General features: G+C 39.6%; 1 protein-coding gene across 4 annotated transcripts; it reads left to right on the top strand.

Annotated features, from left to right (window-relative positions):
• Positions 1–60: 60 nt before the first annotated feature.
• On the top strand, positions 61–23,888 carry LARP7 (La ribonucleoprotein 7, transcriptional regulator). 4 transcript variants are annotated; one of them, XM_009207393.3, is made up of 13 exons: positions 61–204; positions 10,308–10,408; positions 11,948–12,048; positions 12,171–12,254; positions 12,387–12,551; positions 12,635–12,728; positions 12,797–13,147; positions 13,240–13,384; positions 15,113–15,264; positions 16,034–16,152; positions 18,624–18,783; positions 19,648–19,739; positions 23,552–23,888. In XM_009207393.3, exons 3-13 carry the CDS (start codon positions 11,983–11,985, stop codon positions 23,630–23,632), a joined length of 1,509 nt encoding a protein of 502 aa, XP_009205657.1. In that variant the 5' UTR covers positions 61–204; positions 10,308–10,408; positions 11,948–11,982; the 3' UTR covers positions 23,633–23,888. The 4 variants fall into 4 exon arrangements, with proteins under 4 accessions (XP_009205657.1, XP_009205655.1, XP_009205658.1 ...); XM_009207391.3 differs by having other exon boundaries at positions 10,308–10,511; XM_009207394.4 differs by having other exon boundaries at positions 79–204; positions 10,308–10,339.
• Positions 23,889–27,779: the final 3,891 nt, after the last annotated feature.

Here is a 27,779-nt window from a genome sequence, read left to right as displayed (position 1 = left end):
CTCTCCGATGCCCCGCCCTCCCGGAAGCACCTCGCCTGTGACGTAGGTGGCGCGCGCACTGCCTCAGGCCCGTCTTTCTCGACCGGGACCGGCGAACGTTGTCGCTCATCCTATGACGCGAAAGTAACCAAGACTATCAGGATCGGGAGACGGAAAGGGCTGAAGGCCGCAGTACTTGACCCTGTATTTTGGGAGTTGAACGGAGTAAGTTACAAGCGGCGTATAGGGTCGCACAGCTTGGGCGACGTCTGATTAACTCTCCGTCCTTTTTCTTGCGGTCCACTCTATCATCTGTCGTCCTTCTTACCCCGCCTCCCGCCTGCACACCCATCAGCTCCTTGACCTAGTTATCTATGCGCACGCGCAAAAGTCTTCCGGCAGCGCTTGTAGTTCTCGTTTTCAGAGAGTAGGGGCGCATAGGGGCCCAGCGTGGGGAGGTTTGGGGCTCGCCCTGCCTATGACGTTGTCCTTGTGGAAGTACGGGTGCCGAGAGAAGCAGTAGTCAGTAAAGACAGTGCAGTATTTCGCAGATTGGAGCTGACTTGTGGCTGCCAGAGGATAGTGAACGTGAGGATTTATATTCTAAAATTATCATCTTCTTTTGCAGGACTCTGCCATCGTCCTCAAAGAGTTAAAAATCCAGTTATGGAAGGGAACTAACAAGTGCTAGATACGGTGTGCAGAGTGCGTTAGCAAAAAAACTTAAGCGAAAACAAATGAGGAGGCAGTTAATTAGAGGACACAGGGTGGTGGAACATCTCAAAGAGTAAGATGCCATTTAACCTGGGCCTTGAAAATTTAGTAAGGAAATTTAGACGAGAAGATTCAGACAAAGCAGAAGACACAGGCCACTACGTGTTGAGGGACTTGAATTGTAAGCAGTGACTGGAACAATGATTCTTAAGCTGTTGTGAAACGCTTTTGAAAACTTAATAAAAGTTATGGATTAGCTTCTCAGGAAAACGTGTATGTACCTATTAAAACATTTTGCGAGGCCGGGCACCGTGGCTCACGCCTGTAATCCCAGCACTTTGGGTGGCCGACACGGGCGGATCACTTGAGGTCAGGAGTTCGAGACCAGCCTGGCCAATATGACAAAACCCCGTCTCTACTAAAAACACAAAAATTAGCGGGGAGTGGTGGTGCACGCCTATAGTCCCTTAAGAGGCCGAGTTGGGAGAATCTTGAACTTGGGAAGCAGAGATTACAGTGAGCCGGGATCGCGCCACTGCACTCCAGCCTGGGCGACAGAGAGAGGCTCCGTCTCCAAACAAACATTTCGCATATAATTTCCTCAGGAAAAATTACGAAATACTTTTAAATAGCAAACACACACAAATGACTTGGTGTCTTGTCTAACTCAGTCTTCCAGGTTATCTGTCTTTCGTGATCTTTGAACTATTTTTCAACCATGTAACCCGCTACAACAACATGGAAATGAGTTTGTCCAGTAAAGATGCAATTAATTATTATTCTGAGCAGTATTTATTAATACTTATTTCAACGTTCCTGATTGCCTATGTACCTGCTTTTTTTTTTTTTTTTTGAGACGGAGTCTGGCTCTGTCGCCCAGGCTGGAGTGTAGTGGCCAGATCGCAGCTTACTGCAAGCTCCGCCTCCCGGGTTCCCGCCATTCTCCTGCCTCAGCCTCCCGAGTAGCTGGGACTACAGGCGCCCGCCACCTCGCCCGGCTAGTTTTTTGTATTTTTTTGTAGAGACGGGGTTTCACCGTGTTAACCGGGATGGTCTTGATCTCCTGACCTTGTGATCCGCCCGCCTCGGCCTCCCAAAGTGCTGGGATTACAGGCTTGAGCCACCGCGCCCGGCCGTACCTGCTTTTTAAATTCTTCTTTGAACTGGTTTTTAACACTTAAGTGATTCCTTTATTTACAGTCAAGCACCACATACCGACAGACCGCATGTATGACAGTGGTCCCATAAGATTATAGGTGTGTAGTAGGCCATAGTACCTAGGTTTGTAGGTGAGTACATCATACAATAACTACATACCCTACGATGTACTTACTCACCTGAATATGCATTTCTCAGAATGTGTCCTTGTCATTAAGCAACCCATGACTGTGCTTAAATCTTTACCATGTATTCCATTTTATATTTGTACAAGAGTCTTAATTTTACCTTATCTTTAAAATGTATTATTTACAATTTAATGGAGCCCACAAGAATTCTTGTCCAGACACAGTTGCATGGACTTCAGATTAAGAATTCCTGAGTCAGAACATAGAGTCCATGGTGATAAGTTGCAGGAAATTCTACCAAAAGGTAGACAATGTGGGATCAAACATACCTGGGATAACTTACTTAGCCAACTTGGGCCAAGTCACATAACTTTTTTGAGTTTTTGTATTAAGATGGAAGAAACTGCTACCTAGTGGGATTGTGAGGATTTACAAAAATGTATATAAAGTTACTGGTATTATTACCCAGTAGCTTTTATTCTGCATTTAAAGCAACTTAAATGTTACTTTTTTTTTTTTTTTTTGGAGTCTTGCTCTGTTGCCCAGGTTGGAGTGCAATGGCACGATCTTGGCTCACTGCAAGCTCCACCTCCTGGGTTCACGCCATTCTCCTGCCTCAGCCTCCCGAGTAACTGGGACTACAGGGGCCCGCCACTACGCCCGGCTAATTTGTTTTCGTTTTTTGTTTTTTTGTTTTTTTGTTTTTGTTTTTTTTTTTGTATTTTTAGTGGAGATGGGATCTCACCTTGTTAGCCAGAATGGTCTCAATCTCCTGACCTCGTGTTCCACTGCCTCAGCCTCCCAAAGTGCTGGGATTACAAATGTGAGCCACCGCGCCCGGCCAAATGTTACTTTTTTTTTTTTTTTTTAAACAATGTTTTCTTAAACTGCATATTATGTTATGGGAAGGTGCTAAGGAATTTCTAATGTTGCAAGTTTTGACGGAAGCATCACAAAACCAGGTCTGTATTTTAGATGGGTTATACATAGGCTTCTGCTGAGAATGGATGACTTGCAGAACAGTTTATAAACTATTGGCATATTCTAGTGACAGTTGTAGCAGTAGTTGTAGAAAACACTGGATGGAGATGAGAGCCATTTCAAAAGTCAAACTGATAAGATTTAACAAGAGTTTGGATAGAATAATGGTTACTTGTGTTCTATATCTTCGCAATTTGAAGTGCTTTATTTACATTATTTTGGCTAATGCTAACAACCTTATAATGTGAGTATGATTTTTATCCATATTTTATAGACCACAGAGAGATGGGGTAACTTCCTCAAAATCCACACAGCTAATAAGTAGCTTGATTGGTTAACTTGGTGGAATATGGCATCCTTAAATAAGTTGAGGATGGTAGAAAGAACAGGTCTGGATAAGAAAGACAATGAGTTTGATTTGGAATGTGTGGAGTGACAATACACATACCTGTTATCACAGGACATTGAGAAGTATGGACTTTGAGGATCAAGACTAACGAAAGTATTGTAACTTCCTGATTCTCTACAGTCAATGTATAAAGAAGCTAAATTATACCATATCTTATGTTCCTTGCTATTTAATCTAAATCGAAGGTAAATCATTCTGAACTTAAATACTTCAAGCCACAAAAATAATCTTTAGGAAAAAGAATGAAGGAGGGTCTCTGGGCGGAGAGATGAGAATGATAAGGAAAGTCTGGTTTCTGGGAAAATTGTGGCTTTCTGCGCCTATATATTTCTGTCTACTTTTCCTTAGGGCTTTGACAAGGAAATGAATTGGAGAGCAGGTAGTCTGCCCTTTATAACTTAGTTTTTTCAAGAGAGAAAATCAGCAGTAGAGCCTGCTGTAGTGATAATCATAGCCTACATTGTGTGTGTTTGTTTGTTTGTTTTTGAGATGGAGACTGATTCTGTCTCCCAGACTGGAGTGCAGTGATACGATCTCGCATCACTGCAACCTCTGCCTCCTGGGTTCAAGCCATTGTCCTGCCTCAGCCTCCAGAGTAGCTGGGATATAGGCATGGGCTACCACACCCAGATAATTTTGTTATTTTTAGTAGAGACTTTGTTTCATTTTGTTGGCCAGACTGGTCTTGAACTCCTGACCTCAAGTGATCCACCTGGCTCAGCCTCCCAAAGTGCTGGGATTATAGGCATGAATCACTGCACCTGGCCTATTTGTATTTTATTTACATTCCACAACCTTACAAAGAATTTGAAATGCTTAACATTTTACAGGTTCTTTTAAATCTGTTTGTTTATTCAACAAATACTTAGGTACTGATGAAGTTAAAGTTCCTGCCTTCATAGTGTCTACATTCTGGTGGGATAGATAGACAATAAAATTTCAGGCCGGGCATGGTAGCTCACACCTGTAATCTCAGCACTTTGAGAGGCCCAGATGGGCAGATCACTTGAGGTCAGGAGTTCAAGACCAGCCTAGCCAAAATGATGAAACCCCATCTCTACTAAAAACAAAAATTAGCCAGGTGTGGTGGCAGCTGCCTGTAATCCCAGCTACTTGGGAGGCTCAGGCAGGACAATCACTTGAACCTGTGAGGCGGAGGTTGTAGGGAGCCAGGATCGTGCCACTACAGTCCAGCCTGCACAACAGAGACTCCATCTCAAAAAATAAAAAATAAAAAATAAGTAAAGTAATAATTCCAGGTAGTGACAAAAGGATACAAGGATAAAAAATAGTGACTGAGGAGGTGGACAGAGTTAAGGTCAGCAGGGAGAGAATATTTTAGATTGAGTGGAAAGAGTAAGTCTCTCTTAAGAAGTGATGTTTGCAGAGACCTAAGTGTACAAGGAAGTAATCCATACAGATATGGTAGGGAAGGTCAAGGGAGCAGCAAGGGCAAAGGCCCTGAAGTGCGAAAGGTCTTAGCATATTTAAAGAACCAAAAGATGGTTATGTTTGGACTGAGCCTGTTGGCAAGAATTATGATAGATGAAGTTAGAGAGATCCCCAGGCCAGATTATATAGGGTCTAGTCAATCACAGTAAGGTTTTTGGACTTTATTTTGAGTATAAGAAACCTTTGAGCTGGGTACGGTAGCTGACACCTGTAATCCCAGCACTTTGGGAGGCGGAGGCAGGTGGATCACTTCAGATCAGGAGTTCGAGACTAGCCTGGCCAACATAGTGAAACCCCATCTCTACAAAAAGTAGCCGGGTGTCATGGCGCAAGCCTGTAATCCCAGCTACTTGGGGCAGGAGAATCACTTGAACCCAGGAGGCGGAGGTTGCAGTGAGCCGAGATTGTGCCACTCCACTCCAGCCTGGGTAACAGAGCGAGACTCTGTCTCCAGAAAAAAAAAAAAAAAAATAGAAACCTGGCTGGGCACGGTGGCTCATGCCTATAATCTCAGCACTTCAGTAGGCCGAGGCGGGCAGATCACCTGAGGTCAGGAGTTCGAGACCAGCCTGGCCAACGTGATGAAACCCTGTCTCTACTAAAAATACAAAAAAAAAATTAACCGGGCGTGGTGGCACATGCCTGTAGTCCTAGCTACTTGGGAGGTTGAGGCAGGAGAATTGCTTGAACCCCGGAGGCAGAGATTGCATTGAACCGAGATCGCACCACTGCACTCCAGCCTGGTTGACAGAGTGAGACTCCATCTCAAAAAAAAAAAGAAACCTTTGGAAGAGTTTGTGTAAGGAATTGGCATGATCTGATTTACATATTTAAATGATAAATTCTACCTGGAGAATTGATTCTAAGGGAAGAAGATTAGAAGCAAGCAGACTAGTAATAAAGTTCTTGTAGTTGTTCAGACAACACAGTAGTAGCTTGGACCAGGTGCTTATGATGGAGGAAATGATAATTATTCATATTTGGAATATATTTTAAAGTTAGAGCTAACAGAAATACTGATGAATTGACCATGAAGTGTAAGGAAAAGGGAAATTAAGAATGATTTTAGGCCGGGCATGATGGCTCATGCCTGTAATCCCAGCAGTTTGGGAGGCCAAAACAGGTGGATCACCTGAGATCAGGAGTTCAAGACTAGCCTGACCAACATGGTGAAACCTCCTCTCTACTCAAAATACAAAATAAGCCGGGCGTGGTGGTGCATGCCTGTAGTCCTAGCTGCTTGGGAGGCTGAGGCAGGAGAATCACTTGAACCCAGGAAGTGGAGGTTGCATGAGCCAAGATGGTGACCCTGCACTCCAGCCTGGGTGACAGAGTGAGTTTGAGACTCCGTCTCAAAAAAAAAAAAAAAAAAAGGCCGGGCGCGGTGGCTCAAGCCTGTAATCCCAGCACTTTGGGAGGCCGAGACGGGCGGATCACAAGATCAGGAGATCGAGACCATCCTGGCTAACACGGTGAAACCCCGTCTCTACTAAAAAATACAAAAAACTAGCCAGGCGACCTGGCAGGCGCCTGTAGTCCCAGCTACTCGGGAGGCTGAGGCAGGAGAATGGCGTAAACCCAGGAGGCGGAGCTTGCAGTGAGCTGAGATCCGGCCACTGCATTCCAGCCTGGGCGGCAGAGCAAGACTCCATCTCAAAAAAAAAAAAAAAAAAAAAACAAAAGGAATGATTTTAAGACTTTTGCCTTTTCAGCAATTTTGTAATTGGTGTTTCTGAGATAGAGAAAATTGGTGGGAGGGGGTTGTTAGCATTTGAGAGTCCTATTTTGAGATATCCTTTAGTCCTATTTTAGATAAACTAGTGGAGGTGTGAGGTGGACAGTTGAATATTGGAATGGGGAGCTAATGAGAGAAGATAGATTTGTAAAGCCTCAGCATAAAGCCAACGAACTTAAAGCCAGGATCCTCAGAAACAATGACTTTGTAAATGAGAAGGAAGCCCAGGACTGACTCCAATTTAGGCATCATGTAAAGGTGTAGGGCACAGTAGGAGAGATAGGGTAAAAGGAAATTGAGAAACTGAGATTGCAAAAGGAAATTGAAAAGGAGGAAAACCAGTTTGGAAGCTATATGAAGAAAATAATTTCAAGAAGGGAGTTACCAACTGCATTTGCTGCTGAGAGGTCAAGTAGACAGTGGAGCACATTCAGGAACTTGTTTGTAGTTTCTCTAGAATGGTGAGGAGGAAAGCCTGACCAGATGGGTTGAAGTAAAGAGCATGAGGTGAAGAACATGGTTGTGTGGTACTCGATGACACCTCACTGTTTTTCTATTATTAACCTGTAGTTGTGTTTTATGTCTTAAGCTAGCATCACATAAATATGTCATTACTTGTATAATTTCAAAATTGGTATTTGATTGATCTACTGAAGCCTAAAATGCCAAAATGTTCTTCTGTTGAGTTTGATGAGAATGCATGTTTAGTTGGAGATTTGAGGTAAAATGCATTAAGGGCTTTGTACCCTCTTCCTAGATACCACTTTGAAACACATTATCTATTTCTGTTACTATCAGCAGCATCACTTTAGCAGTTAGAGATTCTAACCAACAGTCAGACTCAAGAGACGCAAATACTGTTTACCAAAGAAAGATACAAGGCAAAAGATAGGGTAGATGCAGCTTTTTCATCCCACCAGAGGCCACTAAGCCATTTACTTTTTTCTCCCATTTACCCACAGCAGGCATGTATGCCTTCCCTAGAAAAGGGCCACGGGGACCACGGTGTATTTAGGACACTTTTTTTTTTTTTTTTTGAGACGGAGTCTTGCTCTGTCAGCCAAGCTGGAGTGCAGTGGCCAGATCTCAGCTCACTGCAAGCTCCGCCTCCCGGGTTCACGCCATTCTCCTGCCTCAGCCTCCGGAGTAGCTGGGACTACAGGCACCCGCCACCTCGCCCAGCTAGTTTTTTGTAATTTTTAGTAGAGACGGGGTTTCACCGTGTTAGCCAGGATGATCTCGATCTCCTGATCTTGTGATCCGCCCGTCTCGGCCTCCCAAAGTGCTGGGATTACAGGCTTGAGCCACCGCGCCCGGCCTAGTTAGGACACTTTAACACATAAAAGCTTTAACTCCTTTTGCCTATCAATCTGTTGTTCTGGTCATACAAGCATAAGGCCTCCATGCCATCTAATAGCTGCTCCAAACCAGGTGCAACATGGGAAACAGATAACACTCCCCATTAGTCTCTCCAATTTCCAAGAAGACTGTATTATGGGAGACTGAGGTTATTCTCAAGCAGCCTGTATTATCCCAGGCCTGATATTAATCCTTTGCTCATATAACCACTAGTGATTCAATTCATTCAACAAAATCTAGGCGCAATTTATTCAACACATTTTTAAGTGACTGTGGTAGGGACTGACAATATGTCAGTAAACAAAACAGACAAAAATCTGATTTCATTCATCTTACCTTCTAGGAAGGATAAACAATAAAGAAATAAATTGCATAGTAGTGATAGTAATCTTAGAACATGATAAATGCTACGAACAGAAATAAGGCAGGGGAGTTACCATGTATGTATCCAGAAATTTGCATTATTAAATATGGTTGTGGGAGGAGACCTCACTGAGGTGACATTTAAATAAACACTTGAAGTAGGAGAGCAAGCTGTGTTATCTCTGGGGATATGTGTCTCAGAACAGGTTTAAAAACCCCTGTTAGACATTGCTGAGTGAGCTTCAGGAAGTGCAAGAAGGACTCTATGGCTGGAGCTGACAGAGCAAAGGGGAAGAGATGTTGAAAGGAACTTGAGAAAGGAGGGGGTTAGAAATTGCTGCCCCAGAAGTAAACACTGGGATGAGAAGGCCACTTGAAAAGGCTGATTTATGGTGGAGTGTGATGGCTCACACCTATAATCCCAGCACTTTGGGAGGCTGAGGCTGGGAAATCACCTGAGGTCAGGGGTTCGACACCAGCCTGGTCAACATGGTGAAACCCTGTCTCTACTAAAAATACAAAAATTAGCTGGGTGTGGTGGCAGTGGCGCCTGTATTCCTAGCTACTCGGGAGGCTGAGGCAGGGAGAATTGCTTGAACCCAGGAGGTAGAGGTTGCAGTAAGCTGAGATAACGCCGCTGCACTCTAGCCTGGGCAACAGAGCAAGACTGCCTCAAAGAAAAGAGAAGAAGCTTATTTCTACAGCTTACCAGTTGAATTCTGCCCCTAGAAAGCAGAAGTTAACATTTTAAAAATCAAAATTGCCAGACACGGCCACTCCCACCTGTAATCCTAGCACTTTGGGAGGCGGAGGCGGGTGGATCACTAGGTCAGTAGTTCGAGACCAACCTGGCCAACATAGTGAAACCCCGTCTCTACTACAAATACAAAAATTAGCCGGGCATGGTGGCATGTGTCTGTAGTCCCAGCTACTCGGGAGGCCGAGGCAGGAGAATTGCTTGAACCCGGGAGGTGGAGGTTGCAGTGAGCCGAAATCGCGCCACTGCACTCCAGCCTGCGCAACAAGAGGGAAACCGTCTCAAAAAAAAAGCCAATGTAGGCCGGGCGCGGTGGCTCACGCCTGTATTCCCAGCACTTTGGGAGGCCGAGGCGGGCGGATCATGAGGTCAGGAGATCGAGACCATCCTGGTGAACACGGTGAAACCCCATCTCTACTAAAAATACAAAAAAATTAGCCAGGTGTGGTGGCGGGTGCCTGTAGTCCCAGCTTCTAGGGAGGCTGAGGCAGGAGAATGGCGTGAACCAGGGAGGTGGCAGAGCTTGCAGTGAGCAGAGATCGGGTCACTGTACTCCAGCCTGGGCGACAGAGTGAGACTCTGTCTCAAAAAAAATAAAAAAGCCAATAAAACTTCTCTGGGGCAGGGGGCGGTGGGGGGGCGCGGTGGGCCGGGGGATTGTTGCAATGGAGAGTGTGCAGGTCCCTTAATCTTACACTTTTCACTTACTGCCTTAAAAGTGCAGTTTAGTGAGATAAAGGTGTAATTGTTGTATTATTCTAGGATAATCTGGCCCTGCATTTTAAAAGGTACAGGCCGGGCGCGGTGGCTCACGCCTGTAATCCCAGCACTTTGGGAGGCCGAGGCGGGCGGATCACAAGGTCAGGAGATTGAGACCACAGTGAAACCCCATCTCTACTAAAAATACAAAAAAAAAAAAATTAGCTGGGTGCGGTGGCGGGCGCCTGTAGTCCCAGCTACTCAAGAGGCTGAGGCAGGAGAATGGCGTGAACCTGGGAGGCGGAGATTGCAGTGAGCCGAGATCGTGCCACTGTACTCCAGCCTGGGGGCAGAGCAAGACTCCGTCTCAAAAAAATAAAATAAAATAAAATAAATGAAAGGTACAAAAAAACTAAAGCATCATCCCTAACATCGGAGGTAAATTATTTTTTAAATTTACTTTATTAAATATAAAAATAAATTTTGTCTTCTCACAGCCAAATGTGAGTCCATTTTTCTCTCATACAATTAAAGGCTAATCTAAATATTTAACTATATTCTTATATTTCACAGGAATGGAAACTGAAAGTGGAAATCAAAAAAAGGTAATGGAAGAAGAAAGCACTGAAAAGAAAAAAGAAGTTGAAAAAAAGAAACGGTCACGAGTTAAACAGGTGCTTGCAGATATTGCTAAGCAAGTGGACTTCTGGTTTGGGGATGCAAATCTTCACAAGGATAGATTTCTTCGAGAACAGATAGAAAAATCTAGAGATGGATGTAAGTTTGCTTCAGTAAAGGAACCAACTTTTAGATGTGGTTGCCTTTAAATTTATTTATAAAATAGTATATCTATATATTTTTTTGAGATGGAGTCTTGCTGTGTTGCCCAGGCTGAAGTGCAGTGGCATGATCTCAGCTCACTGCAACCTCTGCCTCCTGGGTTCAAGTGATTCTCCTGCCTCAGCCTCCCGAGTAGGTGGGGCTACAGGCACGCACCACCATGCCCGGCTGATTTTTGTATTTTTAGTAGAGATGGGATTTTACTGTGTTGGCCAGGCTGGTCTCAAACTCCTGACCTCGTGGTCTGCCCACCTCGGCCTCCCAAAATGCTGGGATTACAGGTGTGAGCCACTGCACCCAGCCTAAAATAGTATATTCTATAATGTATGTATTCATTTCTGCAAGTATGTTCCTTGTCATCTGTTTTAATTTTTATTTAGTGAATGACAGTCTTCTAAATATTTAGACTGTTGGTAAGAGTTTAGGCTATATTAAATAAGCAGTTTCATATCAAAGCTTATAAGTATTTTGGGATTTAATTGCTTCAATAACCATTTATCATGTGTAACTCGAGATGAGAGTGCTGTACTTTAGTTCATACAAGAAGGCATTTCACCTAGCTCAATGTTATTTTTTGTTTCACATTTTTTGAGGCAGGGTCTATCTTTTTTCCCTAGGCAGGAAATGCACTGGCTCCATGTCTGCTCACTCCAACTTCTGCCCCTACCTCCACCCCCTAGCCCCATCCAAGCTGTCCTCCAACATCAGCCTCCCCAGTAGCTGAAAACACAGGCAAGCATCATCAGGCCTGCTTTTTCTTTTTCTGGCATTTTTAGTAGATATGGGGTCCCACCATGTTGCTGGTCTCAAGAGATCTACCTTCGCCTCTAAATTGCTGAGATAAGAGGCATTGAGCCACTGTCCCCAGTGGATAAATTTCAAATGACCAACCATGTGCTTGTTTCTAATAGGATGGGATCCAGACATCCTCTTTGAATGTCTGGATATTGCTAAGCAATAAAATCTCGATCTGCAATTACATACACTAAGATGTGTCATTTTAGGTATGCCAAATATGCAATACCATTTAGACCCTCACACAACAATACTGTTAATGGACAAAGTCTCTGTCTCCCAGGCTGGAGTGCAGTGTGATCTCAGCTCACTGCAACCTCTGCCTCCTGGGTTCAAACGATTCTCCTGCCTCAGCCTCCAGAGTAGTTGGCATTACAGGCATGTGCCACTACACCCAGCCTAATTTTTTGCCAGGCTGATCTTTAACTCCCCCATCCACCCGCCTTGGCCTCCCAAAGTACTAGGATTACAGGCATGAGCCACCAAGCCCGGCCTGAAGGGCAGGTTAAATTGTACCAGATTGAATTAATCCTGCTGATAGTGTACACTAACACAATTAACTTTTTCATTTTCATTAGATGTTGATATATCACTACTTGTGTCTTTTAACAAAATGAAAAAATTGACTACTGATGGGAAGTTAATTGCCAGAGCATTAAGAAGTTCAGCTGTCGTAGAGGTAAGAATTAAGAATGACTGCCGTTACTGTATAATTATAGTTTATAAATAATATTAACGTAATGATCATTATATTATTATAGTTTATTATAGTTTTATTAATGTAATAATACTCTTTTAAAGCTTGATTTGGAAGGCACCAGAATCAGGAGGAAAAAACCTCTGGGGGAAAGACCAAAAGATGAGGATGAGCGCACTGTGTATGTGGTAAGCTTAAGAGCCCGGGTCCCCAGTCAGAAACTGGCACAGAAACAATGTAATTAAGTTAAAAATTTATTGACACTCTGAAAATATAAGCATTGCGAAAAACTATTTAATATTGCTTTTAATTTATCACAGGAGTTACTTCCCAAAAATGTTAATCACAGCTGGATTGAAAGAGTCTTTGGGAAATGTGGCAATGTTGTTTATATAAGTATACCACATTATAAGTCTACTGGAGATCCAAAGGGATTTGCGTTTGTGGAATTTGAAACAAAAGAACAAGCAGCAAAGGCAATTGAGGTAGGTCCAGATCCTAGGGGAAAAAAAAATGTATAGATACAAACAAGTATTAAAATAGTAAAACTTTTTTTCAATCATTTCAGTTTCTTAACAACCCACCAGAAGAAGCACCAAGAAAACCTGGCATATTTCCTAAAACAGTGAAAAATAAGCCCATTCCAGCCTTAAGAGTTGTGGGTGAGTATTTTTCAATATTTAAGTAGATGTAATTGAAGTAAGATGAACTAATGATGGCACTTTTACAGAAGAGAAGAAAAAGAAAAAGAAGAAGAAGGGCCGAATGAAAAAGGAAGACAATGTCCAAGCCAAAGAGGAAAATATGGACACAAGCAACACCAGCATCAGTAAAATGAAAAGATCCAGGCCCACATCTGAGGGCTCTGACATTGAGTCTACTGAACCCCAAAAGCAATCCTCAAAGAAAAAGAAAAAGCGGGACAGAGTTGAAGCATCGAGCTTACCTGAAGTCAGAACAGGCAAGAGGAAGAGAAGCAGCTCTGAAGATGCAGAGTCCCTGGGTCCCCGATCAAAAGTAAAGAAAATTATTCAGAAAGACATCATTAAGGAACCTTCAGAAGCTTCCAAGGAAAATAGAGGTAAACTGCAAGGTTTTATTTAGATAAATTAAGCTTCTGTTTCACCCATTTCACAGCCGCAAGTCTTAACTGGCTTTTTTATTTATTTCAAGATATAGAAATCTCTACTGAAGAGGAGAAGGATACTGGAGATTTAAAAGACAGCTCTCTCTTAAAAACAAAAAGGAAACATAAGAAAAAACATAAAGAGAGACATAAAATGGGAGAAGAAGTTATACCATTAAGAGTACTATCAAAGTAAGTCTGTGGTTTAAATCCTGTCATTGGCTTAACAATCCATCACCATTGCTAAAGTGCAATTCCAATTTGTGTTCAACAGAGTTGCATATTAGCAACAGTAGTGGCCTGTAGCAAAGAACTGCACACAATGTGGGCGTTAACGCAATCGCTGATTAAGTGGGAACCACCACACTCAAACATGGAAGCACTTATTTTTGTCATAGCACAGCAAGTGCCTCCATGTTAAAGTAGAGGGGGCACCTTAACAGACTTAAAAATACAAAATAAAGCTTAAATAAACGAGAATAAAATCCTTTTCTAAAAACCTTATAAAAATGTAAAAGGAAGACTTACCATCACCAAAACATGGAAGCACTTACTTCTTTAGTTTCAAAGCAAGTACATCCACGTTTAAGTGGTGGGAAGCCCAGTCTTGGACAAACTTAGAATCCTTTAACCTGTAACAAGCTTAGTAAGCTTGAAACACAGTAACAAAAAAAATTAACAAAAGGTGTGCTGGCTTGGAGACACCTCCACTGAAACATGGAAGCACTTACTTTTGTTTCACACAGCAGGTACCCCCATGTTAAAGCAAAGGGGATCCCTTCAACCTCTTAGGGAGAGTGAAGTTAGCATGTTCTATTTTGGAGAAGTAACTTGGATTCACTCCTACTAAAACATGGAAGCACTTACTTATTTTAAAGTCACAGAAAGCACTTCCATGTTAAAGTTGAAGGGAGCCCACCCACATACAACTTCTTTGGACTTGAGAGTAGTTAAAGCTGAGGAGAAAGAAAACAAAATGGCATACCTTTTGCAGAAAAATATTTCCTTACCTTCCTGAATTAGTTCCCAAAGATTCCTGTCCTCCTCCAGAAGGGTAAAAGGCAGGGACTTCAGCCACTTCTATTTATACTATTCTTAACTCCTGAATTCCTTTTGCCTTTTTATCTCAGAGAATCATTACAAGGGCCTTTTGTTATTTTAATGTATCAGCTCTTGGGGAATGTATGATCCTGGGTGGGTCTGGATCCTTTTTTTTTTTTTTTTTTTTTTTTTGAAGTATACAGATGTCAATGTTAACAGCTAAAACCATTACCACAAGATATCTTCCTCTTTAAAAAAAAAAAAGGAAAATCTATCTGCTTGTTTGATGGCATAGATTAGGGTAACAATGAGTGCTCCCACTAAGCCAAGAGAGGCATTGTGTTTCTATCTGGAGGAACTCTAGCTGTTTGAAGAAACATCTACATGTTAAATGTATGTAAATAAATAGATTGCTTCCATGGGGTGTTTTGTTCTACTTAGAAATTCTTTTTGATTCAAGTAAATACTAAGGAATGTTATCTCTCAAATTGGAAGCAGTTTAACAAATCTTTAATCTCGCGCTTTTCCCACAGAGATGACTGATTTAGTAAATGTTACTAGTTAAGGAATCAATGCTAAAATTTTACTTTTATAAATTAAAATACTTCAGACACACTCAAAAATGTAATTGGCAATCTTAAAACATTTAATCTGAATATTGGGGGAAGAGGAACTCCCTTAGCTTATTTTGCTAAATGTCTTTAGAACCCAGGAAATATTTTGAATATGTGTTTAAAGAAACAAGAAAGTTGGGTGGAGGAGTTACTCCAAGTCATTGTGAATGTATATATTTAGATATTCCCATATTTACTTTATATATATATATATTTTTTTAATATTTAGTCGTCTGTTATCACTATTTCATTTCTTTCCTTGCAGAAGCGAATGGATGGATTTGAAAAAAGAGTATTTAGCGCTACAAAAAGCTAGCATGGCTTCTTTAAAAAAAACAATATCCCAAATAAAATCAGAGTCAGAAATGGAAACAGACGGTGGAGTACCTCAAAAGACTGGAATGAAAAATGAAAAAAGTAAAGATCACTGATAGTTTTGACTTATAATGTACTTATATATGAAAATGCTATCTCTGAGTTGTTACAAGATAAACTTTAATTTTAAAAAACTTGATTATTCTGTCATTATTAGAACAATTCTTGATTTGTTAAGTTATCCAGATATGTTATTTACTCTTGATATAAGAACATTTAAAAGGCTCATTTAAAACAATTTTTTAAATAACCTGAGTTTTCTCTACAGTTTTCATTTAAGCACATGAGTGCAGTTTGTAGACTGAACAAGTTTGTAGGAATGAAGATTGTAGTTTCTCACCTGTAATTTCATTCTGTAGTGTGAACCACAAGCAGGAATAAGTTAAAGCAAAATTCTTAAGAATTCAAAATTAGGATACATCTTAAATTATCATTTCTTGTAAAAATAAATGATGTTCACGTTGGAATAATAATGTATTTAAAACAGTATCCTATAATTTTTTTTTAACTTTATTGAGTTAAAATTTGCTGTTCCTTTGTGCAGGGAGAAGGGGCAAACTTAAAGACTTTACCAGTGCTCTTCTAGCAGTAACAGTTTGCATGTAGAATAATAAAACTTTCTGGATTTTATTTCATGGTATTTTGAAATAAGCAGTATGACATATAAAATAAACTTTGTTTATTTTAAAATTAAATACGTTTTAAATTATTTAAATCTGCCTCAGGAATTATTCTAAAATAGTCCTCCCAAGTATTAAATTGTTAAGTGTAAGAGATTTAGTGCTGGTCTTTTTCCTCTTCTAATCAACAGCCAACAGTGAAGAGTGTCCCACCCAGGAGAAAGTTAATGCAACAGGACCACAGTTCGTGAGTGGAGTGATTGTGAAGATCATTAGCACAGAGCCTCTGCCTGGCAGGAAACAAGTCCGGGTAATGATTTTGAGCCCGTAGGGTATTTGTTCCTTTCTTGTCTTAACTTCCCTGTGTGATAATGTTTTGAATATGGAAGATAAAACAAATCAAATTAGAATTTGTATCTCTATGGTAAACTACCTGTACAGTTTTAATTCCATGGTAACTCTTAGGTTTAATTTTGAAGCAAAAACTAGAGACTGAAATTCCTCACTGAGTCCATTTTATAGTAAGCACAGTTTAAACATCCTTCTTTATAGGAAAATTGTAACTTTTGCTTATTTTTATTGGCACGGATTTTTTTTTTTTTGTATTACCTATGTGCTGATTATCTTTAAAATTGTAATTATAGAAAAATGTAAAAACCCATAGGTCTATATAATTTACGCTATAAATTGCTGTACACACAGGTTTATAATCTTTTTTTCGTTTTGTACAGTCTATCTTCTATAGCCTTTTATACCACACTGGTAGCAATACTTCCTTCTATTAGGGAAAGTATATACTTTTATGTGAGAGTACTGTATCTTATTTACCCTTACCCTGCCTGTGACCCATTTAAGTCAATCCTTTTCTTTTTAAAAAGTGTGAAATGCTCTGTAACATACCACATATTTTAAGTATTTTCTTATACTGACATTCATCATCACTTAGTATATTGTTTTGGTTTTACATAGACTCATCAGTCACAGGTTTTAACTTTAATATCATTGAGGTGGTTGTTTATCTGTAAGCACTCCTTATCTGAAATGCTGTCCTACAATCCTATAGCTGTCACTAAGAAACAAATTTTGATTCTCTTTCCAATATTGGTGAAGGATTTGGCCAAATCCAAATTGCTATTACCAGCTTGCATTTCAGGAGACAGCTGAAAATTGAGGGATGTAAATTCTGCTCTGGTTAATCAGATTGCAAAACATTTAATAAAAAAAAATTACTCAGTTATTTGTAATCACTCATTAAATAACTTTTATTATTTAAATGGTAACTATATCAATTACAAATTCATCATTTATGATCATCAAAATCATAAAATCAATCCCTGCATTAATCCAGTTAGTTACTTACATTTTGCTGAAACAAAAACTGAGCTGTGATGGTGGTTACAGCTGTCTGTGACTTGCCCATGTGATTACTAGGCTAATTTGTCGTCCTATGGGTTTTAAATTCTGAGGGTTTTAAATCAAGAGATTAGCCTGACATTATAATGGATATTTAGTAAATATCTTTTGAGTTGTAGTAATTGAATATGCTCAGAAGTCAGTTATAAAACTCATTACTAGTACTGAATACATTCAAATTTCAACAATACTGAATTTTTTTCTTGCTTTATATCTAAATTTGGTACTAATTAATTAGATAAAGAAGTGGGAAGGACTAGCAAGTATATGTCTCTGCAGTTCTTTTTTTTTTTTTAATTTGGCAAACAGTTACTAAATGCCTGTTTTGTGCTAGTTTGCTGAGTGTTGGGATGAGTTAAGATCTAGTCCCTGGCTTCTAGAAATTCATAGATTTTATTATATATTTTTTATTGTTAACTGATAAACTTGTCTTATTCTATGATGAAATAATACTCCCAGGTATTGCTCAATTCTTTCCATAAATCAAACCTAAAAATTCAACATTTGAACATAATCTAAATTAGTTGTGTCCTGAAAATGTAGGTTAAAACTAAAGTGAGGCAAGATAAGAAAGATTTTTTTCCCCCATTTAGGAATCTCCAGTTATTTCTTTAGCTTTGTGAATGGAAGTTGATGAATTAGGAATTAGTGTAACATTCCTGCATAAATGCATTGTATACTCTGTAAAACCTGCTGTGAGGAAAAAAAAAAAAGTTGATTAAGAATGCAGGAATCTGGTTAATTTGCCCTCACAGCAGGCAGTGTAGGTAAAACTTTTCCTTGCTGGGTGACCACAACTTGTTTAGAAGAGGTTGCTTAGGTATTTTTTTCAGAAAGTAAGAGCTCTTGAACAATTTGGAAACCTAGTATCTTAGGTTCAGTAAAACTGTTTTTCATGAGTTGTTATTAAAAGTTGAGTGATTTGTACACATATTTTAAAGTCATAGTGATTTTCTGCAGGTGAGTAAAAACAAATCTCCCTTAATCCTTTTTTTTTTTTTTAAATTTTATTCCTTATACTAACTACTCCCAGATGTGAACCCTTCCTGATTTGGGGATTGGGGGACACTATTTCTGCTTTCTGCTCTACAAATCTGTTGTCCTTATAGAATATTCCCATTCTAGTTCAGATTTTAAGGATGTGATTTCAAGAAAATAAAGGAAAATAAATTGTTAGAGTTGATATTATTCAAATCTATTTTTAAGAACATGCTTTACAAGAAATGTTTGATATAGGATATTTGCTCCTCATTAGTCTGCAAAATGCTTTATTTACATAATATATTCTGGCATAACCATTGGAATAGTTTTAGAATTATTGTGAAACATTTTAAATTTTATTTGTCTTTCTACTTAATTCTAATGCAGGATACTTTGGCAGCAATCTCAGAAGTTCTTTATGTTGATTTGCTAGAAGGGGATACAGAATGCCATGCTAGATTTAAAACTCCTGAGGATGCTCAAGCAGTAATAAATGCATATACAGAAATTAGCAAGAAACACTGCTGGAAACTCGAGATCCTTTCTGGTAAAACTTCATAGAAGTTTTTTTTTTTTTTTTTGTAACCATCCTTATTGTGGGTAACATTTTCTGAGTTTGGCTAATGAAACTAGTTTTGTTTTTTGTTTGTTTGTTTGTTTTTTGTTGGTTTTTTTTTTTTTTTGGTCTCACTCTGTCGCTCAGGCTGGAGTGCAGTGGCTCAGCGCAACCTCCACCTCCCAGGTTCAAGTGATTCTCCTGCCTCAGCCTCCTGAGTACTTGGGATTACAGGCGTGTGTTACCACGCCTGGCTAATTTTTATATTTTTATTTTATTTTTTGAGACAGAGTTTCGCTCTTGTTGCCCAGGCTGGAGTGCAATGGTACAATCTCAGCTCAGTGCAACCTCTGCCTCCTGGCTTCAAGTGATTCTCCTGCCTCAGCCTCCCAGGTTAGCTGGGATTACAGGCATGTGCCACCTTGCCCAGCTAATTTTATGTTTTTAGTAGAGACAGGGTTTCTCCATGTTGGTCAGCCTGGTCTTGTCTTGAACTCCCGACCTCAGGTGGTCTGCTTGCCTTGGCCCCCTGAAGTGCTGGGATTACAGGCATGAGCCACTGCACCAGGCAATTTTTAGTAGAGATGGGGTTTTGCTATGTTGTCCAGGCTGTTGTTGAACTCCTGACCTCTGGTGATCCTGCCTCCTCGTCCTCCCAGAGTGCTGGGATTAGAGGTTTGAGCCACCGCACCTAGCAAAACTAATAATTTTATTTCTATTCTGTAATATGTATAAAGTGGCATTAAATATAATCAAAAACTGTCCTAGTTCTGTTATTGAGAATGTAATGCCTTGAATATGGTTTTTCAGATGTGTTCTTCTTTTCGTCCATCAGAGTTTTTGTTTGTTTTTAAGGTGATCACGAACAAAGGTATTGGCAGAAGATTTTGGTTGATCGACAGGCAAAACTTAATCAGCCTCGGGAAAAGAAAAGAGGCACTGAAAAGGTAATTAATTCATTTTTGTTTTTTTAGACTAAACTTTCTTTGAACATTTAATGCCAAAGTCAGTATAGGTAGTCATAAAATGATCTTAGCTTTGCTATTACCTAACAAAGATTTACTGAGTATATACTATGTTTTAGGTTGGGAGGAAAAAGTCATTTCTCTAGATTTCAAAATGTGTGAAATTATTTTTCTCACAAGGATACATAATTGTAATTTAGAGTTTTTCTTTTTAACTAGTGATACTTTAACAATCTTGATTTCTGGCTGCTATGTCTTATAGTTTGGTGGTAAATGATTATAGAAAGATTATCGTAATGGTAAAACCACAATATATTTAGAATGTAGTTTCTAAAGATAGGAAGCTCCACAGATAAGATGAAGAGACTTTATGCATAGTGTTTCCTATAGCAACGATAAGCTTTATTCCTCTTTCTCTAAGATAGTCAGTAGGTAATACAAACAAGCTTAAATAATTTAAAGCAAGCCCCAGCCAGGTGGGTGGATCACAAGGTCAGGAGATCGAGACCACAGTGAAACCCGGTCTGTACTAAAAATACAAAAAATTACCCGGACACGGTGGCGGGTGCCTGTAGTCCCAGCTGCTGGCGAGGCTGAGGCAGGAGAATGGCATGAACCCGGGAGGCGGAGCTTGCAGTGAGCCGACATCGTGCCACTGCACTCCAGCCTGGGCGACAGAGCAAGACTCCGTCTCAAAAAAAAAAAAAAAAAGCTAGCCCCTCTTTCAGTAATTTTATTTTTCTGTCACTCAAAATGATATTATAAAAGTGTAAGAAAAAAGAAAAAGATGAACTTCCTTTTTTGTTAGGTGAGCACTTTAAAAGTCCTATTTCCTGTAATCTAAGCTTGTTGATTTGGGGTCATATTTATTTTAAAAAAAAATTTTTTTTTTTTTAAGTTAAAAGGCAAGTATTTTTCATCAACCTTCTTCCATTGCCCAGAATTTATTGTGATTTTTGGGGAGGTGTCTTACTGGTCTTTGTGAATTTTGTTTCCTTGAAAGGAGACTGAACTTGCTGTGGTGGGGAAGCCGCCTGTGCTTCCCAAGGATTCTTTCAGGGATACGAGGTGTTAATTTCAAAGCCTGTTTGAGATTATTCAAATGTTAAAATCACTGATCCAGAACTGGTAACTGAAGTGAAGTCACTTTGTTAAATAATACCCTTCTAATTGCTGTGAAATTTCATTTAGATTTTATATATTTTTTAAACTAGGAATAAATCATTTATTTTTCATTTTAAAAATTTAGAGCTCATCTTTGACTAGGAAATTTCTTAAATTGAGTTGGAACACAACTCAGTTATGATGTCAGGATTGTTGTTAACACAGTTTGTTAAGTAGCTATGGAAGTAGCAAGTTGACTCTTGTGAAATGAAATGGAGGTTACCACAAAAAGTAAGTGCTGTGCAAAGCTTGTTGGAAAAAAGGAGTAGACCATAATTAGTTTAGCCAACTTGTTTGCTAGTTAATTCAACTAATGTTTTTTGAGTGCCTTGTGTTAGGCACCATTCTTGTAACCTCGGGTAAAGTCATGAATCACAAAGTCCTCTACTTTCATGAAGCGAACAGATAAACCCTATAGTTTAGGTGATGACCAGTGCTACACAGAAAAATAAAACAAAGTGTATTGCAGGAGAGCGTTATATCAGCTGAGGTTGTCTGGAAAGCTGTCTGCAAAGGTGATGTTACAGCCAAGACCCGTAGGGAAGTGAGCGAGTAAGCCCCAGTAAAGTTTAGAAGTATCACTTTTCAGGCAGAAGCAAAGAAAATGTACAGACCATAAGGGAAGACTGTCAGGGACTAGAAGACCAGAGTAGTTGGAGTACTAGGAGCATCTTAGTAATTAATGAGAATTGCTTAGAAAAAAAAACTAGTAGAGGCCGGGCGCGGTGGCTCAAGCCTGTAATCCCAGCACTTTGGGAGGCCGAGGCGGGTGGATCACAAGGTCAGGAGATCGAGACTATCCTGGCTAACATGGTGAAACCCCGTCTCTACTAAAAATACAAAAAACTAGCCGGGCGCGGTAGCGGGCGCCTGTAGTCCCAGCTACTTGGGAGGCTGAGGCGGGAGAATGGCGTGAACCCGGGGGGCGGAGCTTGCAGTGAGCCGAGATGGCGCCACTGCACTCCAGCCTGGGAGACACAGTGAGACTCCGTCTCAAAAAAAAAAAAAAAAAAAAGAAAAAAACTAGTAGAACATCAGTGAATCTGCCAAAAGGTTACATAAATACCTCACTGGCATGACAGCCCAATGAAAATACTACAATAGTATTGTATTTGGCCCATAATTGAGTAAAAGTAAAAAAATTATGGCTCTTAATATTCACATTATGGGGCCGGGCGCAGTGGCTCATGCCTGTAATCCCAGCACTTTGGGAGGCTGAGGCGGGTGGATCACTTGAGGTCAGGAGTTGGAGACCAGCCTGGCCAACATGTTGAAACCCTGTCTCTACTAAAAATACAAAAATTAGCCAAGTGGCACACACATGTAATCCCAGCTACTTGGGAGGCCGAGGCAAGAGAATTACTTGAACTTAGGAGGCGGTGGTTGCAGTGAGCCAAGATGGTGCCACTGCACTCCAGCGTGGACAACAGAGCGAGGCTCCATCTCAAAAAAACTAAACTAAAATAATATATTAAACACAAGTAAATAAAATTAGTGATGTCTCACAAAAGATCAAGAAGATGAAAGAAAAGTCTGCCAAAAGGGATGTCTCCTAGTCATTTTGCTAGCCTCAATCTTTGTAGTATGCCCTATCATTTTGAACAAATTGGTAAAAATAGATAACAGCTACTAGAGACATAATGAAGCTATTTCTCTTTGGCTTTTAAAACATTTGAATTATTTTCTGTATAAATTACTGATACTCAGCAGGTAAAGGCAGAATTTATAAAATTTGTGAACAGCAACATGGGTATGATAGAGTTCTAAACATCTTTGGATTTTAATTCACCTCAATGATGAATAATAGATTTTTAGTTGAATCTAAAAGTGAATTTCTTCCAATGGCCATTATGGTACCAAACACTTTAAAGCTATTTAAATGAATACCCATTAGAATCTGTATTTTTAAGAGGAAAAGATTTGCATTTACTCCAAAGTTTAATATTTTAACTTTTTTTTAATCAAGGAGGCTTTTGGAATATTTTAGACATTTTAAACAGTCTTCTTCTTTATTCTGTGTAATTTCATTTGCCTTCCTTAAATATATTCAACAGTTTATGTTAGGGTATAAGAAATAGGAAATAGTCGGCCGGGCGCGGTGGCTCAAGCCTATAATCCTAGCACTTTGGGAGGCCGAGACGGGCGGATCACAAGGTCAGGAGATCGAGACCATCCTGGCTAACACGGTGAAACCCCGTCTCTACTAAAAAGTACAAAAAACTAGCCGGGCGAGGTGGCGAGCGCCTGTAGTCCCAGCTACTCGGGAGGCTGAGCCAGGAGAATGGCGTAAACCCGGGAGGCGGAGCTTGCAGTGAGCAGAGATCTGGCCACTGCACTCCAGCCTGGGTGACAGAGCGAGACTCCGTCTCAAAAAAAAAAAAAAAGAAATAGGAAATAGTCAATAGCCTTAATAACAGATTTGATTTGTAATTGATTTGACCTGAGCATAATTATCTCATTTGTCATCTTCTTGCTGTTTTTAAAAAATTTTCATTCAAGCTGATAGCTGTGAAGTTTTTTCTAGTCGTAGTTTTCTGTGTGTGTATGTGTTTGTTTTTTGGTGTTTTTTTTTTTTTATTTTTATTTTTTAGTATCCAATGCACTCTAATTTCTGATTTATTTCTCTTTAGTTAATCACCAAAGCCGAAAAGATTAGACTGGCAAAGACTCAACAAGCAAGTAAACACATAAGATTTTCTGAATATGATTGAAAAAAAACAGTTCACCTCTTAATACTTCACAAGATACTTGAGCTGTTCTTGGGATATTCACTTTTATTATGGTAGCACTGCATAATGAATGTGTTTTTAATTAAAAGAAATATCTTTGTTCCTCAATTTGTAAATAAGACACTTTTTCTAGAGACAAATACGATGTATACCACAATTTTTTCTTAAAACATTTTGTTGAAATTATCTCAGATGTCGATGTCAGGTGATTTAGTAAATAAATGTGTTTTGAACATTATTTGGAAATGTGTTGATTTTGTTTTTATATTGTAAAACCAAAACATAATTGCAAAAATAACACTACATGATTATATATAAAATTTAGAGAAATGTTTAATACTGAACTCTCACTGTACTTAGTAGTTTGTAACTTGCAATACCTTCAATACCTTTTATGTTGATTTATACAGACATGTTTAATATTTCATTCTATTCATTCCACTTGGCCTATCTGAGCTTCCATTGAATAATAGACCATAGGGATTGGTTCTAATTAAAATGTTAAATTTTAAAAGAATTGAGTTTATTTTTCATAAATCAAGTTAAATGTTTTATTTTGGTTAGACAAAATAAAATATACTAGGTGCTCTGAGCACAAGAAGGAAAAAATACAGGAATCAACCTTAGGCAGAACTGAGCTCTGTTATTTTATTCAGGAAAATCACAGGAGTGAAATATTTACGGCCTTCCCAGAATTGAATTTACTGGGTCCATACAGGACTGGAATCTTACTCTCTTACCAAAATCTCAAGGAAGTACTCTGGACAGCCATGGAGTTAATTTCATTGGGCTACAAACCAAATCCTGGATCTGTCAGCTTTATCCAAAATTGGGAGTCTTATTTGGCCACCCCCTTCCATGGATTGTGGAGAGGCTACAGTCAGGATCTGCTCACCAGATATTTAAGGAGATTGGCCATCTCACTGGTTGGAGTGACAGCTAATTGCTACCAAAGTAAGTACCATGGCAAGTTCCCACTCACCCACTCCATGAAGTTTTTCTCTCTCCACGAAGGAAAGCTAACATATGCATTTTCATGGAGGAGAAGGAAGATGTATAAGTAGTTGCTAAGCCCTATTATGAGGATTATGACTAAAGATGCTCCAGTAGATCAGAATATCAGGAGTAAATTAAGGTTTCAAGAATTCAATTGATGTCAGTGAGGAATGTCTTAAGGCAACATGGAGATGTTACCGAGTAATATTTCAGAAATCCTCCCATGAGCAGTTTTTAAAACGGTCATTCAACAAATATTTATTGAATATCTGTGTTTGGACATTGTAACACTTGGAAAACATTGAACAAAACAAAGATCCCTCACTCATGGAATTTATAGTTCAGCAGCAGATACAGACAGTAAACAAAAGTAAGTAAATTACACAGTTTATTAGAAAGTGACAAGTCCTAGGAACAAAAAATGCAAGGGAAGAGAAACCCTATTCATTCATTTCTTCTTTCTTTTTTGAGATGGAGCTTCCAGGCTGGAGTGCAGTGGCATGATCTTGGCCCACTGCAACCTCCACCTCCAGGGTTCAAGCAATTCCTTGCCTCAGTCTCCCGCGTAGCTGGGACTAAGGCACACGCCGCCACTCCCGGCTAATTTTTGTATTTTTAGTAGAGACGGGGTTTCACCATCTTGACCAGGCTGGGCTTGAACTTCTGACCTCATCATCAACCCTCCTCGGCTTCCCAAAGTGCTGGGATTACAAGCATGAGCCACCGCGCCTGGCCTCATTTTTTTATGTTTTAATTCATTTAATTCAAAGAATGTTTATGTAGTCCCTGGTATATATCAGACACTGACTCTTTAAACATTAGAGATACAGAGGAAAGGTCCTTGCCCTTGAATTTACAATCCCTTGGTAAAGACAGACAAGTGAATACAGTGTAATTATAGTGTAATAGTGTGATAGGACAAACGTCACTCCAGATGACTTGAGATGCATTCTGTAAGTAAAATCATATTTCTTCATGACCTTTCCAAGTCCCCGTTGAACCTGTCGTGTTTTTGGTAAATTCTTACTGAATTACTGTGCTTAGCACACAGTAATTACTTAGTATTTGTTTAATTGAATTAACTTGAATGTGTACTTCATGATGTTTCCCAAGTGCAAATGTTTAGTTGCATAAAGGTGGGTTGTGTTTTCAAGTTGCTTATTCTTAGTATTCACATTTCTTTTTTTTTTCAAGTATCTGCTCTGTACCTATCCTTGTACATGTCAGTGGGATCTGCTTCTTTAACTGCAAAACCAATTTTATTTTATTTTTTTCCTGAAGATCTGCTTGTTGAGAAAGCAAAACCAATTTTATTTAATCACCCTCCAACATCTCAGTATCACTTTCACAAATAAAACTTTATGGGCCATTGTCTGAATTGAGATGTGCTACCAGTATAAAATACACACAGATTTTTTTGGAAGAATTGGAAAAAAATTATTTTTTCATATTGAATATGTATTGAAATAATATTATATTAAAATATGTTATTAAAATTAATTTCACCTGTTTCTGGTTAATTTTGTATGTGGCTACTAGAAAATTTTAATTGCTTATGTAGCTCACATATTTTGATTAGACAGTGGTGAGCTGGAGGAACCACATTGCAACTAGAATCAGTGGCAGTATTTACTGTAATAGCTCATACTGACTCACAGTTACTGAATAAATTGGGAATATCAAAAACTTATATCTTTGCACAAGGCTTAGCTGATGCCAGAAAAAGAAAAAAAAGTTATTTTGTCCTCGAATCCATTTGATAAGCCTCATGCTTTGTTATCTTTTGACTCAAAATAGATCTGGATTTGTATTTTCCTGTTTCCCGCAGTATGACTGTATAAAATTGTCAGGACGTAAGGAGTTTATTATTTTTCTATACTTCAAGAACATTTTGTGGAATTATTTTAAAAGTAACTGCTGAATTATATACCTGCCTAGTTTTATTTTAATATCAAGAAAATATGTACTAAAATTGGCTGAATATATATATATTTTTTGAGACAGAGTGTCCCTGTCGCCCAGGCTGGAGTGCAGTGGCGCCATCTCCACTCACTGCAAGCTCCGCCTCCTGGGTTCACACCATTCTCCTGCCTCAGCCTCTCGAGTAGTTGGGACTACAAGCGCCTGCCACCAGGCCCAGCTAATTTTTTGTATTTTTAGTAGAGATGAGGTTTCACTGTGTTAGCCAGGATGGTCTCGATCTCCTGACCTCGTGATCCACCCGCCTCGGCCTCCCAAAGTGCTGGGATTACAAGTGTGAGCCACCGCGCCCAGCAAGGCTGAATATTTTTAAATTAATCATAATATCCTAGAAGTTAACTAGTGAGGCCAGATGCGGTGGCTCACGCCTATAATCCCAGCACTTTGGGAGGCCAAGGTGGGCGGATCACCTGAGGTCAGGAGTTCAAGACCAGCCTGGCCAACATGGTGAAACCCCATCTCTACTAAAAATACACAAATCAGTCAGACATGGTGGTGCACACCTGTAATTCCAGCTACAAGGGAGGCTGAGGCAGGAGATGCGCTTGAATCTGGGAGGTGGAGATTGCAGTGAGCCGAGATCGTGCCATTGCACTCTAGCCTGACCAACAAGAGCAAAATTCTGTCTCTAAAAAAGAAAAAAATCAGAAGTTAACTAGTGAATGTATTATGCAATTGACTGAGTTTGAATCTAATAAGTATGGCCAAATAATGTCCATTTTATGGTGCTTTATTTAAAGTACAAACTCCATTACGTCTGTTCTAACACAAATCTCAGCCCACGAATTAAGGTATACATAAGACAACTTTATTTTATATAATTCAATTTAATCTCGACAAGGCACGGTGGCTCCCACCTATAATCCCAGGACTTTGGGAGGCCGAGGCCAGCAGATCACTTGAGGTCAGGAGTTGGAGACCACCTTGGCTGACACGGCGAAACCCGTCTATACGACAAATGCAAAAATTAGCCAGGCATGGTGGCACACGCATGTAATTCTAGCTACTTGGGAGGCTGAGGCAGGAGAATGGCTTGAATCCGGGAGGCTGAGGCTGCAGTGAGCCAAGATCACACCATTGCACGCCATCCTGGGCAACAAATGTAACTCAAGTTTTGTTGTTTTTTTTTTGAATCAGTGTCTCACTCTGTCAC

Source organism: Papio anubis, chromosome 3 (genome assembly GCF_008728515.1).
Source record: "Papio anubis isolate 15944 chromosome 3, Panubis1.0, whole genome shotgun sequence".
NCBI classification, from domain to species: domain Eukaryota; kingdom Metazoa; phylum Chordata; class Mammalia; order Primates; family Cercopithecidae; genus Papio; species Papio anubis.
The sequence above is the reverse complement of the archived record's forward strand: the minus strand, read 5'-3'. Positions and strand labels throughout refer to the sequence as shown.